Source organism: Strigops habroptila, chromosome Z (assembly GCF_004027225.2).
Source record: "Strigops habroptila isolate Jane chromosome Z, bStrHab1.2.pri, whole genome shotgun sequence".
Lineage (NCBI taxonomy): Eukaryota > Metazoa > Chordata > Aves > Psittaciformes > Psittacidae > Strigops > Strigops habroptila.
In genome coordinates, this window is record NC_044302.2 from 47,333,814 (window position 1) to 47,354,985 (window position 21,172).

At 39.2% G+C, this 21,172-nt stretch overlaps 1 protein-coding gene across 13 annotated transcripts in view; it reads right to left on the reverse strand.

The window, feature by feature from the left end:
* SUSD1 (sushi domain containing 1) overlaps positions 1–14,637 on the reverse strand; it is a 50,791-nt gene extending 36,154 nt beyond the window's left edge. For 3 of the 13 annotated variants that reach the window (XR_003995018.1, XM_030511685.1, XM_030511678.1), the window contains exons 1-7: positions 14,511–14,636; positions 12,673–12,804; positions 11,295–11,459; positions 10,445–10,597; positions 8,936–9,112; positions 6,681–6,860; positions 4,500–4,679 (exon numbers count right to left, since the gene is read on the reverse strand). Coding sequence is in view for 12 of the 13 variants with exons in the window: in XM_030511685.1 (XP_030367545.1) it covers positions 4,500–4,679; positions 6,681–6,860; positions 8,936–9,112; positions 10,445–10,597; positions 11,295–11,459; positions 12,673–12,804; positions 14,511–14,595 (1,072 nt within the window). In the remaining variant the exon portion in view is untranslated. Of the gene's footprint in view, positions 1–4,499; positions 4,680–6,680; positions 6,861–8,935; positions 9,113–10,444; positions 10,598–11,294; positions 11,460–12,672; positions 12,805–14,100; positions 14,356–14,510 lie in introns of those variants that run through there. The other 10 variants (XM_030511683.1, XM_030511674.1, XM_030511675.1 and 7 more) reach the window with 10 other exon arrangements.
* Between the last annotated feature and the right edge of the window lie 6,535 nt (positions 14,638–21,172).

Sequence of the window (21,172 nt, forward strand, 5' to 3'; positions counted from 1 at the left end):
ACTAGGCGGGATTAGATGGGCTGGGATGAGAGATGCATATGATCTACTCCTGAGCCAAAGGAGATTCCCAAGACTGGTATTTGCCATCACAAACTTGGTAATTACTAAACTGGTTTCAAGCAAACAAATAAACAAAAGCCTAAACAGCCTTGCAAAAAGCTGTATTTTTTTTTTTTGTTTGTTTGTTTTAACTGTCACTGGGTTTCATCACTTTGATTTAAGAAGTAGCACTTCCCATAACACAGAATCCACCTGTGTTTGTCCAGGCAATTGAAATTACTAGATTACCAGATGTCTGGATTTAACGTATCAAATTAGGCCTTTACAAGAACTTTACAAGATTCTTTCCAATGATGACTATAATTATCCTAATTGTTTGATGGGGTTCTTATTCCTACGGGCCCATGGGTTTTGAATCAATGCCCACAGATATGAGTGACACCTTTCCATTAAGCTCATAACTGTTGACATGAATTATTTACACCATGGCTGGGAATAGAAATCAGGACAGTGACAGTTAACCCATTCATTGTTGTGAGGAAATTACTGATGCTGCTACTACAGAAACATTCCAGCTGCCTTTCTGTACCATCCCTTACTGTACAAGTAACGATTGTACAAGAGAGTAAAAACTGACATCCCGGACAATTCCAGCTAGAGGGGAAATCCGTCATTGGGAATAGGGATAAAGCATTGCAGAAGGGAAAGTGAAAGCAAAGGGAAAACAACTGCAGATTGAAAAGAAAGTAACCAGAACCTCTCAATTGCATGGAAATCACCTTTGCTGTAGGTCTATAGACCTCCAATTAAATTACAGCTAATGGATGACCCTGCTCCGTTTATTCCTGACTAGATTCAAATTTCACTTTTGATTTTTTTCAAGGCCTTTTTTCTTTCATTATGACAGTATTATTTTCCTCTTCTACAATGTTTTCAAGTGCTGACCGTCCTTACTGCCTAACACGACGCTAGAAGGCTCTCAGAACTTACCAGTAAGATTGCCATGCTGTCAGACTCAGCATTAAAGGGAAATAGTGGTCAGTCTTCCCTGTTCTCTACAACAGCTGCTTCCCACTGCTTGAGTTCTGGAATGCTTTACTAATCATGTGCATTACCTCTCTATGCAAATCAGATTAACTCCCTCCCTCCAGCCGTTTTACATATCCATGGGCTTTTTCCACCCATGTGCAATAGTTGCTTCTTTTGCATGGATGGTGTTTTACTTAACACATCAAAACTACTTTAATAAATGCATTTCTAATAACAGTGAATTGTGGTACTGAAGACTTACTTAAATACTGAAAAATTATTCTTTAATGCAGACTTGTATTTTCTTTCCCTTGGAAAAAATAAGGTAAACACACAGAATACTAACAACCTCCAAAGATAACAGATGTAGAGAAGAAGTTTTCTAGAGAAAGAGTTTTCTAGGATCAGAATAATGAGCAGCAGCCAACCCAGCCTGTGTGCTTATAGCTGGGACTACAGCCAATTGTTAGAGAAAGGACAGATGAGATACTGTGAAAAAACTCCCCATCATAAGGGTATCTCTAGGACTTGGGACTGGGAAATTCAAAAAAGCTTGATGAATAGTAGAAGGGAGGACTCCAAAAACAGGATGAAGAGAGCTGCAGTAGGTGAAGAGAACATTTCCCTCCAAAATATCCCTAACAATTGTCCAATTAACATAGAAAACAGCATCATACACACTGTCCCCTTCGTTCATGAACTGATCCCTTCATAACTGAAGAAGACTGGAAAAAGCACATGGTGTTAAGAGCATGGCAACCTTGTAAGCACCTTATTCACCATAATTCATCTTAACTTTCTCTAGATGCCTAAGAAGTAAGTCCTCAGGAGTTAAGAACTGCATGTATATGTGTATGTGTTTACATGCATGCACATACACAATCTACATATATTTTACTTCAGCATCTGTGTTAGGAACAAGCATCAGATAGCCAAGGCACAAATCACCTTTTTTCTGGCCTTCTTACAGCCATAATAAATAGATAGATAGATAGATAGATAGACAGATAGATAGATAGATTGATCTATCTTATGGGCAGAATCCACTCAAAAAGAAAAACATGAATGGGAAGGCTTCATTTCATACTTTTCTATGAAAAAGCAACTGTAAGTCTTAGGTTACCTAATGTCCAATTTTGAGCCCACATTCAGAACAACCTCTCTTGGTAAGATTACTACCAAAAAACCTCAAGTTAACATTTTCTCCTCTGAAATGCACAATGGGAAAACTTGTGTCAGACTTACTTGCATTCCACCACTGCATGCTACAGCGCTTTATAGCCAAAGCCCTACTCTGAAACAAACTGAACATTATTCCCGTAAGATGACCATTTTTTCACTCTGTAAAAAACTTCCAAGGTTTACCATGAAATCCCATCAGAGCTCAACACAATATGTGCCAGAATAATAGTACACCATTTCTGCAATGAAAATAAATTAACCCATACACGCCTACTACATGAGAATAAGAAGTTCTTCTAGGACAAGCTGAACAGGATACCCAGACTCACATGTTGAGCATACTGGACAGCAGGTATTTAATTGCTAGTATGTTGTCTGCACTTAAGTGTCTTAAGCTTATGTATACAAATCAAGGGTTGGGAAAGGAAGATTGTTACCCAGCTGACTATTGCCAGACTTCACTGATTATGGCTTCATCCAATCAGCATCTCTCACTGAAATTAATTTTGTTAAGCAATTTTTAAACATTTAAACCAGATACTATTAAATGTACTTATATACTCACACACACATGCTATACACCCCAACAGACAATACAACAGACAACACAGATAAAGGGCATTCCATAGCAATCACTGCCTAAGAAATGAAGAAGCGATTATTTGTCAAAGGGAACATGCTCAAGGGAATTTCTTAACTTCTTTGCTTCTAATGAGGTTTTTCAGGTAGTAGGAAAAGCCAAATGGTTTTCCAGCTCTATCATAACTTATTTCGGAATGGTACCTGACTTTCTCTTATTTTAATGGGAATTACTGATTAATTACACACACCCTTAAGATCACATACATCTGAAAGGCATCATTACTGAAACAGAAATGTCATTTCATTTGAAAGTCATTTGTTTCCTCTACTAAGTAAAAAATGTAGAAATTAAGAAGCTGAAGACCTTGCTACTTCCTATTTATTTATTTATTTATTTTAAAAAAAAGGAGCCTGGACTAGTTAGGCTATTTTTTTAAAGTTTTTTTTCCCATTCTACTTGCCCATAACTCTGACTTTTTTGGGCCTTTGATCCAACAGCTAGAGCTGGCTTATACATTTTTGCCTCTGGCAAATGTCTTGCTGAAATCCTGTGAATGCAGACTGCAGGGTCAGGTCCTCCTAAGCTCAAGACCAAACTCTCGGCATTGCAAAGACTGACACACCTGACCAACTTAGCCCCTCTACACAATGCTGGCTTCAAAGCCAATTCAGAAAGTACAGCTATGCAAATTGCCTAAATGAAATATGAATTCTGCCCTCTAACAACAGCAGTTACATTTTTATTAGGGCTCTGTAAAAAGTGAGAGAACTTCTTTTCTGCATGCCCATTTTATTTGATGTTGCATGTGTTATATTCACAGTGAATGCTCAAGACATCAAGCGAGGCAAGAGAGGCATCAAGCAGCAACTCTTCGTGTAGAGGCTTTGTCTGTGAAGTGGCAGCAGTCAAAGACACACTTCCAGTCCTTTTGAAAAACATGTGGCTATATCAAAGCTACATAAACATTGCCATCTGCAAAAGACAGCACTGCTACTTAAGAACACGAGATGGACAGTCATCTATGACCTGTGACATCTCTTTCTAAGGACACAAAAGAACACTAAGGAGCCCAACAGACATAATCCAAAACATCTGCTATTTTTTTGCTGTTATTAAAATGTTAGTATACCCTGTTTCCAAGCCCACAGTATGACACCACCTTCATTACAGATCTCCCTTGTCAGGACTCATTCTTTTCTAAGAAAACCCTTCTGGGCTGAAATTCAGACAACTAGATGCTGCAAAGGCATCCTTGAACAACGTTTACTTAGGGTAATATGACAGAAGATTATAAAAAAGGAAAAGGAGTTTTGAATTCCATTGCCCCTACTTTCATCACAGTGAACTTCATAGTATTAGGCCCACAACAAAACATTGCTAAATGCCTTCTGCTCATCTAGTTCCACTGGCTTTTAAAGTTCAAGGTTCTCAGTGCAGCAGTGTAACTCCAGTTCCATTAGTCTCTTTCAATTTGAAATAGAAAGCAAGACAACTACAGAAAGATCCGTGGCATCCACTAGAAAATGTTGCATGGTTAACATTCTCTTCTGTGACCTTTCCATACAAAAGTACCACCACATGCCCTATATGGTAAATTAGGCAGGGATTTCTTGCCTTCATCCTTCCTGCTGTTCCTACCTTCAGAACACAAATGTGAAAATATATAAATAGCATACCCCACACCAACTCCTACAGTAATATGTACCTTTGCATACGAATGTAATATTCTCCCACGACTGATCTATTGTGCATTCTGAAAAATTCCTGCCTCCATTAAAATAATATCCTTCTTTACACTGATAGTACACTCTGCTCCTTAGGGTGGTAGAGTTGTCCCAGGTCATTTCTGTGTGTGGAATCAGTGAAGGTTTGCCACAGTCTATTTCTGGAACAGAAAAAGAGGATAACAAAACCTGAAAATTAAAACAAGTATGGTATATCAAAGTATTTAAGGAAGAGAGATCAACTGCCCCAACAAGTAACACTTCACTTGTTTTCACTTCTACTGATTTCTAGAAGTCAGGCCAGCCCTTTAGAACCCTGAATTTTGCGAGTGGAGAATTTCCAGCAGGGTGGGGCATTTATCCTTCAAGATGAGCCATAAAAGTGTCCTGTTTAGAAACGGACAACAAAGATCTCTAAGCAAATTTTTACAAAAAGATCTACCTTCCCATAACATTCTTTTAACCCCCACATGCTATTTATTCCTTTATTTTACCTATCATTAGTAACAACAGGTCTGAAAAATGACACAAGTAGTAACATGGAAGAACAGCATCAAGAACAGAATCCACTGTTCCTTTGCCAGTGGATTTAATTCAAGCTTTGGAAAACAGAAGCTACTACAGACAAGAGAAAGAACACTTACACGGGAATATTTGGGCAGTTAGTCAGACCATGTTAGAGGTAATTAGAAAGCTGGGGTAATGCACTTATAAATTAATTTATTTGCTCAGCTCTTTTCAAGGGCTTCATAATAAAATGAGGGAACAAAAAAGAATAAAGAGTGAAGAACAAACAAATGCAAGAATATTATTTAGGGTTGAAATTCCCCTTCAAATCCACAGAGAACATTAAACCCTAATAAAAGATTCTGCATCACTTAACTTGTAAGAAGTAAACAATGTAAGAATTAAAATCTTACCTTCACTACATCTTATATGCTGTGCTTTTAAAAATGTCTAATAAATAAGCAATTCTAAAATTCTACTCCAAAAATGAAAAGGAAAAAAAATAAAAAAAAAAGACATAAACCCCAAATTTTATAGAATCGTGACACGTACAACCTTTAAAGGTAAACATACGTATTGCAATAGGCAATATACCTATCATCATGGCTAACACCCTTTTCATATCCCAATGTATGAATGTATGCATCTATTACAAATCATGAGAAGAAGCTTTAGAATAACTAATGCACATGCAAAAAAATATGCATAACTTCTGGAAGGACAATATGTCATGAGACACAAAGCTTACTGCTGCTTAACTCCAGCTACCTGCCCAAAGCCATCCCCTAATCAGACTGAAAAGCAGAAATGTGTTTCTGTGTAACATAGTGAACCTTCTATTTGGACTGGTGACCCAGAATATTAGAGAAGATTCTAAAAGTAGAGAGCGGTTGTAAGATATACATTGCACATTCAAAAGAAGTTACTACATTTGATTGCAATTAACAGAAGATTCGATTTTGCTGGATCAAGTTGAAATGATATTAAGCATCCAGTGAATGGAAAAGTGAAGTTGTGTCAATATAAAAACTGACTAAAGACTAATGATCCTGAGGTCGTTAGTCTAGTATCAGTTAATACTAGTTAATAGTATCAGCTCGGACTAAAAATACACTAGAAATATTGTTGGGCAAAATACTTATTTTAAACGTACCTTTGTACTTCTTATCAAGAAACTTGTTCGGCTACCTTCTTCTAAATCATAGTAACATAAGGCATTTAGGACTCATGTCAAGTAACAATAGCTTGCTTGAGTAATCATAGTTTGCAACTGGAAACTGTCTGAATATGGAAATTTTTAGGGGATGATAACTGCTAATAGTGGTTCACTGTTCACGTAGTGGCTTCAACCACAGAGTAGATATTGAACTAGAAAAATGGCAGCAATTTAGGATGAATTTTCATCTCATGTTAATCCTAATGTTTGACATGCATTAGGATTTTGTCTCTAGAATGGTAACAATTTACTGCAACCTCATTAGCAACACAGATTAAAAAGAAACTGTTTAATATATGGCTTCTGTTTTCTGACTGAACTTCACATGCCAGAAGCAGTCTTCTGAATGTCCAAAGAGGATGTCTCTGAAAACTGCTATTTATTATGATGTCTGAAAGAGAATCTATGCTAAGTAAATCTGAAAGCAGATTTGATTTACCTTTGCACACCAGATCAGTACCATCCCATTGTCCTTTGGCATTGCAGACGGCAGTCTGATTGCCACTTGCCATGAAGTAACCATGAACACAATTGTAAGTAACTTCACTTCCATATGTAGTCCCACTTAGAGATGCTGGATGTGCATTTAAAACAGAGGGTGGAACCCCACAGTCCACACCTAGGAAGAGGAAGAAAGAGGAAGATAAACTTGTTATTCAAGCAGTGACAGCTGCACTCCCATAAATATTGCTTTCATTGTTACCAACTAACCCTCTTCCGTGTTAATCCAATGCTCCCCAGATGCCCTCTGTGACATCTCCACCATGACTAAGAGTGCTGTAGCTACTCCTACCTATTCCAGAGCTGCTTCCATATAAAATGACTTCTCTCTGCTTTTCTCTCAGAATGGCATGCTAAATCTGTGACTCCTTCCTCAGCTTAGCTGCTAGTACAAAGAAAACGTCCTTTTTTGAAAACAACAAAATAGGATTCTCCAGCTTTTACAAACCTGATTACAAGTGGCAAGCTGGTTCTATACCATTTGCAGTGAACAACAGTCAGAGGGAGGCAGATGAGCAGAAACTGCCTTTAGGATGAAGAAATTTTAAAAAGTGCACAAGGACTGGAGAAATGCAAAACCAGACAAGTTTACAACATAAAACACAAAAGCTTCCTGTTAAAGCAAAAGTCTACATCTGTTCAAAATGTGCTGCAATAGTTGCTCTAGCCACAAACATGCAGAGTTGTCATTTACAAATACCTAAAACAAAGAAGTAGCACAAAAAAGAAGTTTGATATGTTGTCCATTTTCTATGGTAAGCCGCCATCTAAAAGGCTTTCATGTTAGCATGACATAGCCCTCACGTTCAACAGTTTAACTACACCTCTTCACATACATCACACCTTCCCATTAAGCTATCTGACTTTCCATCTCAAGACAATTCCTTTATTAATGTTCAAAGGAAGCTATAACCTTCAAAGACAGATTATAGCCATACACTTGTATTAAAAAAAAAAGGAGGATCTTGCTTCATTTACAGTATCCTGATGTTAGGTCACAAATCTTACCAGGTTTGACCTACCTTCAATGGCCAGTTTTACCATGACTACCTAAAATGAACTCCTAAATTACCATATGAAGGAAGACAAAAGACAAACTTACTGATTTTCCTGAAAAGGACGACATTACACCTGGCCAGGAGAAAAATCAGTGATAAAGACTTATCAAGGACGTTCTCAGAGTTTAAAGAATAATTTAAAGGTGCCCTTACTAATATTTAAAAATATATGAATAAATAAAAATTCAGACTTGCTAGTTTTACAAAAAGAGAAGTCCTAACTGAAATCCAGGAAAAGAGCTTGCAACACAAAGGAGAAATAAGCTTGTCACTTCCCACAGACACACATAAAAACATTACATTTCTATTTTCTCTCAAAGAAAACAAACAAAAAAAAGAAACAAAAAAGACACCATGAAAGAATGAGAAACCAAGAGGGCTTTTGTATTTTGAGGAAAGGAAGAAGGAACTCTCCTCACTAAGTGATCATTTTCAGGATGACATTCTGCCCTGTAGAACTGTTACACACTGTGTAACTTCTGTTAGCTAGCACTACCAAGTGTCATTTAACTAATATACAGAGTTTGTAACTCCTCACGGGAACACAAAATCCTGCACTTGTAAGGAGCAGATATTTCAACAGAATGGGCAATAAGAACACCAAAGCAAGTGGAAGTTTTAGAGATGCTCACAGGAATCTTAACACTTCAGAGATGTAAAAGCAATTGCTCATGCACAAATGCTCTTAAAATCACGAAGGCTATCCAGGGACGAAGGGTGGTAGGATGCCTCTCTTTTGCGGCTACAGCCAACCTTCAGAAAAAACTTCACAAGCTGGCATAAAAATTGTTTTTTGCATGAGAGGTCACTATAATGCCTTCCAACTCAGTGGCCTTTCCCATGAAAGGAAAGAATACAGAAATCTACTTGTTTTCTATGCCTTGGTTCACAGGTAGAAGGACACACTGCAGTGTCTGTAAAAATGAAAGGACTAGCATTGAAAATGACACTCGCTAACAAGAAGAGGTAGCACCATTTTATAATCTGTCCTTTTCTTCTTTTTTTTGCAAATAGCCAGATCTTGAAAAACTATCCTTTGGATTGAGGAAACAGTCTACTGTCTTCCACTAACACACTTCCCCATGCATAAACCAACTTAATGAAGAATTTAAGAAAGACTTAAGACTCTTTTCACCTTTACAGCTTAAAGTGGCAGGTTCCCAAGTTTCATTTGCAGTGCAATATGACAACTTCCCCTCGTTGCTGTAAAACCCTTCTTTACATTCATAATGAACCGCACTTCCTGGTAGCAAGCTGTAGTTCCCCACAATGTAGCCATGCTTCATTTCAGGAGGGGAACCACATCCAGTTTCTGCAAAGAGACTGTATTAGAAGATCTCACAGTATAAAAACCACAACACATGACCATTTTAAAGTGAGCTGAACTGGATGGTCACACCACAAAATATGCCCCATCTGATGAATCTCAGAGGTCACCAAAGGGGTATAAAATTAGAATTGAAAAGTTTTACTGGCCACAGTTGGAGAAACAGTGATCCATGTATTGAGCTACATCTTTACTAACATACAGCTGGAGCCATTCACAACACCAAAGAGGAGACACTACAATGTGATAATGCTCTGTGTGTGATAGTCTCGCTATAGCAATGGATAAATGATCCTTCAACACCAGATGAAAATTTAAGATCCCAATGCAGAGCTTCATTTCCATGTGCATAGGAAAAGTGAAGCACTGCAGACAGGCTGAAATTAAATGGTCCACCCCTCAATTCCTCCACCTCATTGAACCAGCCTGCATAAAAATGCTACATTCCTGCCTGTGACAGGGCTTCCTTGTCCAGCTTTGCAAGCAACACAGTCAGTACAGACACACTTTCTTACCACATCATATGGAGGGGGAAGTTGGTGAGATAAGCAGGGCTGTTGGCACCTTTACCAAAATGAAGTGGAACACTCAGTTGGAAAAACTGGACAAGCTACAGGCAGTGAGCTTTACTGATGGTTCTTACAATAATTCAGAAATGCCAGCTGGATACAATCGAGACATGTAAGCCTGGGATGCCTGGCTTCATTACATACTGTGACAGCTACAGCTTACACTGCTAGGACTTTGCATCTGTGAAAACCTACACTAGAGAGGAAAGGAGGAACTAGAAAGGAAAGGAGGAACGAAAAAAAAAAAAGAATTTTTTGTTGTTGTTCTTATGGCAAGATAAACAGGACAGCTTATTAATGCAATTGGCAGAATATGTAACAAATAGCTAAACTACTATGTTATTATTACTCTCCCCTTGTTCCATTCATCTGAACTCTCCACCAGCTGTGCATCCTCTCTTCCCTTCCCCTCCGTGTAGTGTGATTTTATAAGCCAGTGGATTATACCACACTTCCTTCCTATTCAGAAACTAACTACATCACCTTCATTGCATTATTAAGCTTCTCTGACCCTGCACACTTGATCCACTGCTGAGAGCCTGTAGAAATCGTATCTGCTGTCAACTCTACCATCCAGCTATCATTAATACAAACTGAGCCCAAGAAGAAACAAAATCATACAGCAAGCAAAATCCAGAGAGAAGGCTTCTGCCCTGCAGACTTAAAAGCACAGGTCAGAGCAAGTACTACTGTATCATGCAACATCTGATTTTATCTGCTAGCAAAAACAGCATCCAGAGACTCTCACCTTTGCATGAAACTGTGTTCCCATCTGGATAAAAAGAACGCTCTCCATTTTCTAATTTATAACCATCATTGCAGAAACACTCGTAGCTTCCTTCAGTATTCACGCATCTTGCATTGTGACCACATAGCCCAGACTCCTCGCATTCATCTATATCTAAAATACAGAGAAAAATATATGCACTGCGTAATAGGTTTTGGTTTGGGTTTTTTTTCCCCCCCCCCCCCAATTAATTAACGTAGGATCCAAGCTTAAAACAAATACAGTATTCCATGAAGGGTTCTATGTAGCTTCTGATGGCTCTTCTGAGAAACAAAGGAGCTTATCATTACCTAGTGTTCAAGCATCTGGAAGGAGGAGACTCTCAGTTTTGTAGCTAGCTATCTTTTAATTTTTTTTTTCTGTTTTACATGACAAATATTTTCCAATGTCGTCTCCCGCTACAACAATCCCAGAAAAATCCCATATTAGCAAATATCTTAATCAGTTACAACAGTTCATTACTGTAACACGGAACTGGCAGACTTAAATATTCTACTCTTAAATATTCTACTCTAAACAAAAATATGACATTCTTAGGGAAAGATAAGTATCACCTTATATTCTTTAGCCTAGCTCCTTCTTTTGGGAAGATTCTTGCTTGAATGTGACTGGAAAGCAATGATTTCTAACACAGCAAAGAATGCAAAATAGAACTGATTTACAGCTGCTAGAACCTAGACATCAAGTAAGTGTTGGCAGAACAGAAGGTGCTGTGATACAGTTTTAAGAAGTAAATTCCAAAATGATGGGAGAAAAGATTTCTGTAGTAATAGTTTTGGATTCCTGGTGCTCAAGACTCTGTGATGTCTACCTGTACAGTTTGTGCCATCATTAGGAATAAATGTCTTGTTGTTGTTGGAGGCTCGATATCCATCAAGGCAAACACAGTAAAAACTTCCGTGTGTATTATGACACAGTGTATGATTTCCACAGATCTTGCTGGCTCCAATCTGGCATTCATCTTTATCTGTCAGCACATTTAGAACACATCAGAGAGAGATTAAGAAAAGTAAGGTACCCTCCCCTTCTCACTTATTCTTGGGTAAACAGACTTCCCCTTACTGTTTTTCCAAGTTACTTGGCATGTAAACACTGCTAGTAAGCTGCAGTATTTGGACTAACAGAGGCTGCTGTCCCTAGATGGAACAGATGTGAATAAAGTTTCATGACACTGCCTGGGCTCATCTAAGAGCTGTTGAAACCAAAGAGCCGTTTTCTTTGCTTCTGCTCTTCCTTACATCACGCACTGCCTGCAGCACTTGATGGAGCTTGTGCTGATCTTACCAACTCACTCAACTGGCAGAGAATTAACATGGCAAAATATGCAGCTTCTCTTCTCTCACAACGATATAAGCGAACTCCACACAGGGCCCAAGCAGGTGCCACTGCTTGCGAAGGAAGGAGAGATATGGAGTGGAAGAGATCAGAGGTGAAGGACCTTTCCCTTTAAACAGGGGTAAGCTATTACATGCACTCCAACACAATGTTTGATATCACCCTTTGATTCACATATTGATTTCTCATGTATGAGATAGTTTTAAAAGGACACTATCAGCTACAGTAATACAAAAACACTGAACAACACTTTCCATGTAACGAACATCTGCACTTAAGAAATCTATGTATATATGCACACTATTATTAAGAACAGGCATGCAACTGATTAAATTAATTTTCAGTTAGCCAGTAATCTGAGATAACTGGAAAAATTAGCAAAAATGCGCTGATAATTTTAATTGTCAGTTTTATTGTCTAGCTTTCAGTTCAACGATGCATAGGTTGAAAAGAATAATAAACTGAAGCCCACCATACTGATTTTTTTTTTCCTGAAACTAGGATAAAAAATATTAAATAAACCATTCCAATATATTATATTTTAAAAGTAATTGTTTGATACAACCCTACATTTATTGAGATAAAATTATAATCCTTCAGTATATAGCAGAAACTGAATAAAACAGTTAAGCAACTAAGCAAAAAACAGTATTTACATCCACTACAGCTCATGGTTAGCCAATGGGAAAAAAGGAAAAAAATCAAAAACATCCACACATATTTTACGTTGTGGAAATTCTGACAGGAAATGACAAAGCTTTTGCTGTACTTTGAAGAATTCAGTAATATTACTCAAGAAAAAACATTTTAGGAATGCACATGGTTTCTTGCCGTTTTACAAAACAGCATCCTACCTTGACAATGGGTTCTTCCATTGCCGACGAATCCATAGTTACAGATGCAGACGCTTTTTCCTTCAATTTGATGACATGTAGCGTGAATGTGGCAAGTTGCACAGACATCTGGAACTGATCTCTTCACAACTGCTTAAAGAACAAAAAGATAAAACTACTTTTTTTATTATTTTTTAAATGGACTAACTGGTAGCTGGCACAGAATTTTACTTGGAGATACAGATTAAAACACAGAATAAAATCCTATCTCCTCCCATCTGTTTTTCGAACTTGCAGGAAAACCACAGCCATAGTATTCAAAGACAAAAAAAGGAAGGATTAAACAAAATAACTATACTGAACATTTTTTCCTCATTTACTGCCTCATTTTTTTCCATTCATCTATTCTTTTACAACAAGCAAAACAGCTTGTTAGTAAGGCCTGTGAGACATCTAATAAATAGCTGTATCCAATATTATCAGTCTTTTTGCCATATTATTTCCCATTTCTCTTGATTTCTGTTTCTTCATTTATTCTATTATTTTATTTCTATTATTTACACATAGACATTTGGGCTATTTATCAATCTATTTGTATTCTGTATCATCAACACGTATATAGTAAAAATGCTATTCATAAAACCAATGTTGAGAATGCTGCCAGGAGGAAAATGGCTTATAGAAAAGTCATTTTAGAAATTAATTTTTATGAGTAGTTTAGCAGCATATAACACACAAGCTAATTTACTGCAATTTGATGCAGCTATAAATACACATGAAACTAGAATAAAATGTCAACTTACTCCCTAATTTGTATTCATACTTTTAGTGTACTGTTTGCATTTCCCTCCATTTTCTGAAAGCTCTTTCTGTTATCTTCACACATGGACTGGCTTTCCAAATGATAAACGTCAGAACAGACAGCTTGAATGTAGACAAAACATGCACATGCTTATACCCTTTGTATATTTTTGAAGAAATAAATAACTAATATCGCACAAGCTGATGTTGTCTCATCATGCTGGACATAACAATACAGAATTCTTTTACTCTTCTAAGACAGCTCAGATTTGATAAGGATAGTGTGGTTTTTACAGAGTACAAATCTCACTGTGTATACAGCAGCTATGACAAATTTTTGCCTGTCATCACATGGTGTATAACCACATCACCATAACCGGAAGGAAAAGCCAGCTTCTCTTACACACTAAATTTACCAGTGTGATAACACTGCCCTTCTGCACGCAGTGTCCCAGCTCTACTCACAGCACATTTCTGAGTGTGTTAAGGCTCATGGGAAGAATCATAGATTCCCACTTCAAATACTCAATGGTTTTATGTACTTGTGTGTGTGTGCACCCAGTAAGAACACAAAACACAACCCGTCAGCGTGCCATGGCAGCCAACACAGACCATAAAATTAAATTTAAAAACAGCCACGGGAAGAACCTTCCCACGATGCCTCAATCCTCTGATAAGCCATGGGAGTGTCCTCCTCAGATTGCTGCTCCAGGAGATAAAACACGGGGTTTCCCCCCTCACATCCCCCCCCCCCCGCTGCTCCGTATCAAACTTGGCGACTCACTTCTCCTCACAAACACGCCATTTTCCACCCCGGCACCAAAGCCACCTCCCGGTTCCAGCCCAGCCCTCTCGCCTGCCGGCGCATGAGGCCTCCCCGCCGCCGCCGCGGGGCTGCTGCCGCCCGCCCTGCCCACCTCCCTCCCGCCGCAGGGCCCGTCGCCCACGGCCTCCGTCCCCTTCGCGCCTTCCCCGCCTCGACCGCAGGACACCGCCCTCACGGCCCGAAGCCCCGCCGCGGCCCAGAGCGAGCGGAGCCAGGCGGGAGCCGCACTTACCCCGGCGCCGCGCTGCGCACTGCAGCAGCGCCAGCAGCAGCAGCAGCAGGAGCGGCCCCAGGGCCCGGCCGCCCCTCGGGCTCATGTCCCCGCCGCCGGCTTCGCGCCCCGTAGTGCTGCACGGCCGCGGTGCCTCCGCATCCTCCCCGGCGGGGCGGGAGCACCCCTTATCGCCTCTGCCGCCGCGCCCTCGGGCCCCCCCCGGCTTTCCCCTCGGGGAGGCCCCTTTCCTCCCGCGGCCGAAGAGCCCTTGCCCGCAGAACCCTGGCACAACCCCTTTCCTTCCCCAGGACACCGCCTCTGCCCGGCCTGGCGGGTGGCAAAGCTGATAAGGGCTGTTGGTGTGTGCAGCGGCCGGGAGGGGGGACAAGTGGAGGTAAGGGTTATTTATGGTTCCTGGGAAAGAGGGAAAGGCGTCTGGAAGGTCACACCTGTTTGTATGTGGCGGCTCTGCTGCTGCGGGCCTGGCTGCGTTGGGCTCCTCCTGGCCTGGCAGCAAATAGGAGTGAGCAGCACCTCCGGGCGGTGGTGTGGTGCGAAGGTAGCCGCCAGCACGGCCTTGGGCCCAGCAGGGCGGTGTTACAGCCCCGCGTCTGGAAGGGCCAGCGTTCCCTTACACTGCCGCACGGCGCTGCTGGTCCCCTCTGCACGCTTCCCGTTCTACAAGTGGATGAAAACCACGTAACTGACACAACCAGCACTTGTACTTGGAACGAAGTAACTCACTCTCCTTGTAGCCCTTTACCACAGGGGAATCCCAAAAACTTTGTGTTTAATGAGTACCAGTAGCGCTGCCTGAAGAGTTTTCTAGAAGTATGGTGGTCCTTCTGAAGCTCACAGTCCTCATTCAGGCGCGTGAGCTGTGGTTTTAGAAAGCTGCATAAACTTGTATTTATCTGCAAATGCAGTTGCCCAGTTATCACAGCTACAGTAGGAGACTGCCAAAGAGATGGATGGGGGAAGCCTAACACAAAGATAGATTGAAGCATATTTGATACATTCTAATGAACTTCCCAACAAGGCTTTGCTCATGTGCTATGTTGGCTTTACATTAATGCCCTTTAATGTTAACACGGTCAATTCCTCCACCAGCACTGCATTTAAGTGTCTTAACTTCATCTTATAGTGCTGTGTCTGTGGATTTACAAAAACAAAACCCAAACAATCTGTGTCTTGATTTTAATGGAAGCAAAACACAGTTTCATAAAACTACCAGTTTTATTGATTTATGTAAGTTGGTCTGTACCAGTGTTTTTTAATTAGTGTTCTGCCTACTTAAGCTTGTATACACTTTTAACCAACTTCTGCTATCCTTATTCACCTCGATCAGGCCACAAAGTGACCTGTTTCTTCAGCAGTGGCCAGTTACATTGCAAGTGACCTTACTTTTGGAACAATACACTATAGATGTCAGTACTGTGTATTTCTATCTTAAATTACTGAAATTAGAGGCATGCATTCTCGGTGGTGGCAAGTAGTTTACCACTATAAGGAATGACTCAGAGAGGAATTATGCTGCACCACATATTAAAAGTGGTTTGAAGGGTTTTTTTCTCTCCCTTAGCAGCTCACCAAGTTGCAGATCCACAAATAGCTGCAATTTCTGCTGTTCCTTTCATAAAAGAGTAGTGGGAGCAACTGCGTATAATTATGAACACACAGCGAACAGGAAAATAATTTTGGCAGTAGGACTGAAGAAATATATATATTATAAATATATATATATTTTATATATATATTATAAAAAAAATATATTTTTTATATATATTATAAAGAGAATAAGTTAGAAAATGTACTATAAACATTCTTTAAAGAAAGTAACAAGGAAGCGTATCAGCTGAAGAAAATACAGGACCCAGAGTGGAACAAAACTCCTTGTTTTATTGCAGTCTAATATGTCTTCAACAGCTGATTAGTTGCTGTTTAAGACATTCTTCAGAACCGCATAATTTAACTACTCACAACGGCTCCTTTAAATTACATCTGTGTTGTTTGCATATCTAAATTTAAAGCACAGTCATATGAAGTGTTGAAAGATGTTGAGAGGTCATCTATTCTGTGTTTCTACTCTATGACAAGATAGGCTCTGCTTAAATGATTCCTGACATACTTGTCTAACTTGCTGTTTACAGTGGCAGTGATGTAGAATTCACAGCAATCCCAAGCAATCTGTTCAACTACTTCACTCTCTTTGCGATCTGAAAATGGTAATCTGAGGTTCAACTTAAATTAAGTCAACTTAACTTTAAGTCTTTTTTTACAGTTCACAACAGACTCCCAACAGCCTTGAAGATCTGGACACAGGTTTGAACCAGCCACTGAAATGAGTCACAGATCACTTCTGCTCTGAGGTCACCTGCCCGAGACCTGAGTTCATTCATTTGGGAAGACAATTAAAGCTTTGGGAGGGTAGGACAGATCAGTGTCCCAGTATGCAATACTTACAGCTTAGGCAAATTTAGCTTGTTTCATACAAAAACCTGTCTAATGAAAACACAGGGTAATGTCCACATAGATTCTCTGTTCTGGATAGGATAAGCTTTTGAATCTTTTCACTGTCAAACTTAAAGGACCTAGTTTGTAATTACAATATTTCCTTTGTTCCTATTAGCATTCAGTCTCACTACCCAGAAGACATCTGTACCAGTATTTGCTTCCATTTCTCTTCTTTGTAATAAGAAAACAGTTGTGATGGTCAAAGCAATTGAATTCATCCAGAGACACTTGGAAATTTCCTCTGCAGTTTTTCCTTGCAGCTGTTTAAATGAAGATAATTGAAAATCAGAAAGGCAAGCAGGATTAAACATCTCCTCAGCCGTCTGTATTTGTTCTGTCTCCTTTAGAGACAGTGAATGTCACTGTGTCACCTAAATCACATTCTTTTTGCAAGGATATTTGGCATAGATTTCACTACTTATTGTGGCATATAAAGACAAAATATTTGATACTAATGGCTCCTTCATCAAACATGTTTTTAAAAACACAGCAAACATCTTCAGCTAGAGTGAATAAATGTAATTAATCCTTTTTAACAGATCTCTCAGCTATTCATAATGAACTTGCATTCTTGAACAGCTTGCTAACAGGCACCTCTTTCCAGCTGTCAATGAACAGAGTAACTGCAACTTGATGGAAGGTTCTTTCCATCTGAATTCCGCCTCTCTTGCCTATTTAAAGTGAATCAGATTAATAACTGGTTTCTGGTTATCCTCTTAATTTCCAGAATAAGCAACAGCAATTGTTGAAGCAGAAGTAACAGAAAAATTGGCTGACCCTCTTCAGCTTCTAATGAAAATGCTTCAGTAAATATTGTGCAGAAGAAAGCATTCTCTTGTAATGAATTTTGCTACAAGGGAAGTGTTACCGCTTGAGTTGTTTGCAGCATTTCTGTGCTCTCAGGTGTCTCAACTCCTGACAAATGAAGTCAAGATGAAAAAAAGAAATGGGATTTCTGCAAAAGAATTAGACTGAGAAATACCTGAATTTGAACCTTAAATATTGAATGCTTCTCCCTCAAGAACAGCCTTTGGATGAAACAGACATCAGAGCATGCCATGTACATCTCATAGCAAGAGCATGGTAGGTGATAAAGCCTGCTGACAGTAGCTGCTAATCAGAAAAGCAATTCTACAGAGTAAAAGGGCTGCTATCTGTGGGTTTTAGCATAGGAGTAGGAACCCAAACCGAGCTTTGCCACAAACTCACTGTGATCTTTGATAAGATAACCACTTTCTGCTTCTCTACGCAGAAGAGCAGCACTTAATTGTAAAACTGGGATAATATTCCTACATAGGTGTGTTGAGGCTTAATACCATAAAAGCAGGCCTGAGATGATGCAAGGTAAAATTCTCTGATAGAAGCTTTGATGTCACTACAATCTGCCTCAATTTTAAACCACAAAGACTTACCATCAGAGAGCTTATAGGGCAGTATCCTAATGTTGCAGTATCTTGGAATATCATGCGAGAAGGCTGCTGACTAGTCATTGCTTCTGATTGTTCCATGCTGTTATATACAAGCTGTGCCATTATTTTGAGGGCTATGCTGACTGAAGGCAATAGTTAAGAGAGAGAGGCAGAGAGTCACAAAGGAAAAGTAAAGAACAAAAAGAATAACAGCACCCCTTTCACAGACTGTAAAAAAAAAAAAAAAAAAAAGAAAAATCCCCCCCAAAATCTCGAGAAACCTAACCTAGTGTTGTGATTTTCTTAACTCCAGAGAGATGAGCAGACATCTTTTTCTTTCTGATTCTACAGTACCTCCTAAATTCAGAAGAACTGGGCAATAAGCTTAATTTTTCTTTCTCTGCCAGACTCCCTGAGCTCATCCGCAGGAGTGCTGACCTTACTATTGCAGCAGCACATAACTTAATAACAACTACAGATAAGGCAACAATTAATGGTAATTTCTTCGATAGGTACAGAAAGAAAACCAAATCCCACTGACCATTATCCTTCTCTCACCATTAGCTTTGCTATATTTTGGGGCAAGTTCAGTCTTGATGTGCTATAATGCTTAGATGAGACACATGCCAACTTGTCAAAGTTTATCATCTATGAAAACAAAAATTACATACATCTTATGAGAAGGGAAAACCAAATACTAACTAGAGATTCTAAGCAGTTCTCCTCAAGCTGTCCAGGCAGCTGGGGATCCTTTTCCCAAGGCTTCTTTCCCTGCAAACCAAAACTGTATTTTGCCACCTGTCAATCTAATATTTGCATCGACATTTTGTAGTGGGAAAGAAGAGGGGAAGACTCTAATAACCAAACCTTTACTAGTAAATACCTTGACTTTCCCTCCCTGAGTTGTTTTGTAAACAATCCAGCTTTCACATGCTGTTTATCCGGTTTGAAGAGACTGTTGTTACCTCAATTGGAAAGTACCACAAGTTACTGTAGTTTTAAACTCCAGGAGCACAAAGCCAGCAGGGCAAGTTGGATTTCAGATTCATAACATTTTTGGCGTACAAAAAGTGAGTGCTTTTGTTTGGTCTTTCAAAATTCAGTTAGGTGTATATGACTATTATTTCTACAGTTACTGGCAATCAGAAGAGAAAGAGACCCTGGGTGATGACATTCCTATGTTATCTGTAAATTGTAGTGAAGATGTAAGAAAGACTGACATTTCTAGGGAAATAAAAGGTCACCTAGTCTTTTTTTATCTATTAATTGCAAAGCTGACAGCCTTGTTTATCTTCAAACAGTTTACAATATTCCCATAAGACTCTCCAAGACTATCAGTAATGCTGCTATGCAGAAATTGATTGTCAATAGGAGACTACTTACCACAGTAACTGAAGGTTAAATTTTGTCTAGTACTGAACATTTGTTATTGCACCATAAAAATACAGTAGCTGCATGTTTCATTGCATGTATCATGAAATTAAAATATTGTGCATATTAACTGTGCTTTTCTAAGCAGTCTCTGAACGACAGATTTGTCCAGAAACATGCAATTTTGCTGTTAGATTAAATGAGGCAGTTAAGTGACTGAGATATCCACTCAAGACAGGATGTTGTTGGTAACATCTTATGGTTGGGTCTGACCCTTCAGAAGCAATTTTTTCCTTATCTATTTTCCTGCTGATGAGTGGCAATATGGCTGTGAAAATATTTCTTAAGGGCCTTTATTAAGATCTAATGCATCAAAATAAAAACTAGGTGAAAATTGTGATATTCCCATAATATAAATTTAGGAGAACCTAAGGTCCACAGAATAAACAGTTTGTATAACAGCTTGAAGATAAAGATACAGAGTAATAGAACACGTTCCTCAAAGAAAAACAATTTACATGAGCAGCAGTCATAGTCCTGCACTGAGTGCTGAATAAAGGGTTCTGTAGAGAGCTCCAGGAAGTTCTTTGGGAATTTTACAAGCACAGATAGCATGCCCTGAAGGTGAAATTAGCCCATGCTATCTTGTGACATGCAGGCTGTAACCAACAGTGCCAACCCAGAGTAGAAAGAGAGAAAAATACATTTATGCCATTAACAGATCTTTGTATCAAGAAGCATGGTGGTGTGTATCCCTGTAGTTGAATTGACATTGAATGATCTCATCCTGAGAGATGCTTCAGCTTGAGAACTCAAAGGGCACAAGGCATTGTCATTTACTGTTGAAACAGAAGACACTCAGCAATTGAGATAGGTCTCCTATCAAAATCTTCAACTAGTTCGTCATCTGATAGACCAATGAAGGCTCTGAGAAAGGGGATAAGCTTGTTGAAACACATACAGGAAAAGAGTGAACTCTTTATGCTTTTTGCAAGATAATTAAAGCCTCAGCAAGAGAGAATTTGAAGCTATCCAGTCACACTGAGAACGTGCAAAAGTAAAATAACCGTGTAACCAAATGTAACACAACCAAACTTCATTGTGAAGGAAGGTGTAGAAACAGCTTTCATTTAATAGACGTAATAGAAGAGAGTACTTAGGTAGCAAACCTTTTTCAGAAACTTATTCTGCTCTTAAATAGAGAAGCTGCTTTCACAGCTTTGTGAAATGAGGAACCTTAATTACGCAATTCACAAGATATTTCCAAATCTGTTGAGTCAAATCTACATGTACAGAAATGACATTTTGCTGAATGCACTGTATTGCTGCTATTAGATCTCATACTGCTTTGGGGCAGTTTGGCTTTGGGAGACAATTGGAAATAAG